The sequence below is a fragment of the Fopius arisanus genome, unplaced genomic scaffold (assembly GCF_000806365.1).
Source record: "Fopius arisanus strain USDA-PBARC FA_bdor unplaced genomic scaffold, ASM80636v1 scaffold00013, whole genome shotgun sequence".
Classification (NCBI taxonomy): domain Eukaryota; kingdom Metazoa; phylum Arthropoda; class Insecta; order Hymenoptera; family Braconidae; genus Fopius; species Fopius arisanus.
The window spans coordinates 958,235-960,393 of record NW_011887752.1 but is presented as its reverse complement, the minus strand read 5'-3'; the positions used below and the strand labels follow the sequence as shown (position 1 = coordinate 960,393).

The 2,159-nt window shown below is 34.1% G+C and overlaps 1 protein-coding gene across 1 annotated transcript; it reads right to left on the bottom strand.

Annotated features, from left to right (window-relative positions):
• Positions 1-811: 811 nt before the first annotated feature.
• On the bottom strand, positions 812-1,740 carry LOC105263148 (mitochondrial import receptor subunit TOM7 homolog). Its single transcript, XM_011299176.1, has 3 exons — positions 1,527-1,740; positions 1,030-1,078; positions 812-947 (listed from the first exon to the last, which is right to left on the bottom strand). The coding sequence occupies exons 1-3, from the start codon at positions 1,624-1,626 to the stop codon at positions 932-934; spliced, it is 165 nt and encodes a 54-aa protein (XP_011297478.1). The 5' UTR covers positions 1,627-1,740; the 3' UTR covers positions 812-931.
• Positions 1,741-2,159: the final 419 nt, after the last annotated feature.

Genomic DNA, 2,159 nt, shown 5'->3' with positions numbered 1-2,159 from the left:
GGACTGGATGCCTCAGGGAGTCTGGGAAAGGGGCCGGGGCTAGGAGAAAAGAGTTGAGTTTATCCGAAAATTGGGGGGACTTTGGAGGACGAGAGGTTCGAAGGACCAATAGTGAGGACTGTTTACCCAGGGAGAGTGGCAAGGAGATGAGGTACATTCAGTCAGGGAAGGGCACTTGGTCGTACAATTTATAGACAGCTGACTATTTTTTTTTCCAGTTAAAATTGAGGGCAATTAATTTTTCTCAAAAATATTGAAAAAATACTCGTGCGACTGAGATTTTACGGATAATTCTCTGATAATTATCTGAATCGAATTAATTGATTCCTGTATTTATAAATTTATTCCTCTATTTATAAATTCATTGTTGAAGTATAATGGATTTATTGATGAATTAGTTTATCTGTTTATTGGATTCTCTATGAAATCCAAAAATGTTCCTAGATATGTTTTCAGATTCTTCGAATTTTAATCATGTTGATATTAATTATCGATGAACAATTATTTACACCCAGGAACTTCCAATTGTTGTTTTTGTTTGAAAATCATATAACTTGGTTGATGAAGCCTCGACGTCCGTTAGGGTAATGATTATTAAATTAAATTGATACGATACTGTTGTATTGTTCAGTGTAAGATATAGAATTTGAATAAAATCGACAAGATGAATAATTCGTGCAATCGCGAGCTTACTCAATCAATAAATTTGACAGGTGTAGCAAGTGCTAAGATTAGTAGCCTAATTAATGGATAAATTGTCTTTTTACCCCGAATATGCGAAATATAGAATTTTGTTAAACAATTGTTGGTCTCTGTTATTCACGTGAATTTATTTGTCATTATTTCACACTAACTGGTGATCCCTGAATATGGGGTAACGTAAATGGCACGTGTTGAGATATTTTCCACTAGTTTCGGACTGGTGGGTACTTCAGAGCCATAATAGACTGGAAAGAGAAGTAGAAAATTAAAATGGATGGTTGAACGATTGGTTTTGTTTGAAGACCTTCAAAAAATTGATTTACTCACTTCATGAGCGTCAGTGGGGGTAGTCCAGGGTCAGCTCCCTTCTTGAACCCTAGGAAAAACGCCAATAAAAATGATAACTTGGAAACAATCTGTGAATCTCTGGATTTCAAATGGATAAAAGAACGTAATAGACAAATCTAGAGTTTCTTATAAAAATTTTGTCGAAACTAAAACATCTATTCAGATTCCACAAGTTGAATTGTTGTCAATGCTTTTTTAGTAGATATTTGCTTCGATTTTAGTGAATTTTAATGAGAAAAAGTCAATAAAGTTGCTTTTTATTTCCGAATGGAAACCCTGTAATCGATTAAATCTGAGTTTCTCGTTTTTCATATGATATCAACCCGACATGATTCAAGAAGTCGAAAAATGCAATTTTTTAACCGTGTCCGTACATATTCACGTGTGTGTCCGTGTTTATAACAAATTCTTTACCTTTATCCGAAATACCGTAAATAGTAATAACACGAGAAGACAAACGTAAATCATCAACTAACCTAAATAGAGAACGGTAGGCATAAATCCCCAGTGTAAAATAGTCTTCGTCACCTCCAGAACAACCGCAACTTTTTGTTTAGTAGCTGGGCTCAGTGCCATGATCTTCAACCCGAAAAATCCTTGAGTTTTTCTAAAATAAAATCGGTAGAAAGACACGTGCGAATGTACTTCTTGTCGAAATAATTTTCTCCTTCAACTAGACAATTCCCTGAAATTCCGCTTGGAGGCGCTGCGGCAAGAAGAGATAAGTCTACAAATCTTCAATCGTTTTGAATTAATCTGCATAATCTGAAGAGAAATAGGAGACACTCAAATTTCAATCGTCATTTCATCAGAAAATGTCATTTGATATCTTCATTGTCGCATTTTATACTGAAGAAGAAAACCTCCATTTCTTCTTTCCATGATTATTTATTGCTCGGATCATTATTTTCTCCATTATCTTAATATTTCTTCTTTAAGCTAATCTGTTACAAAATTCAACTGCAGATCGTCTTTTATGAGTCCCACTCTGCTAATATTCGATAATTTCATAGGATAGGGCCCTATAAAAACGAATCAATCTAAACGTTATATTGTGATAAAAATATGAGTTATTGGTGATATTCTCTGATTTTTTATGTTTTTTGTAA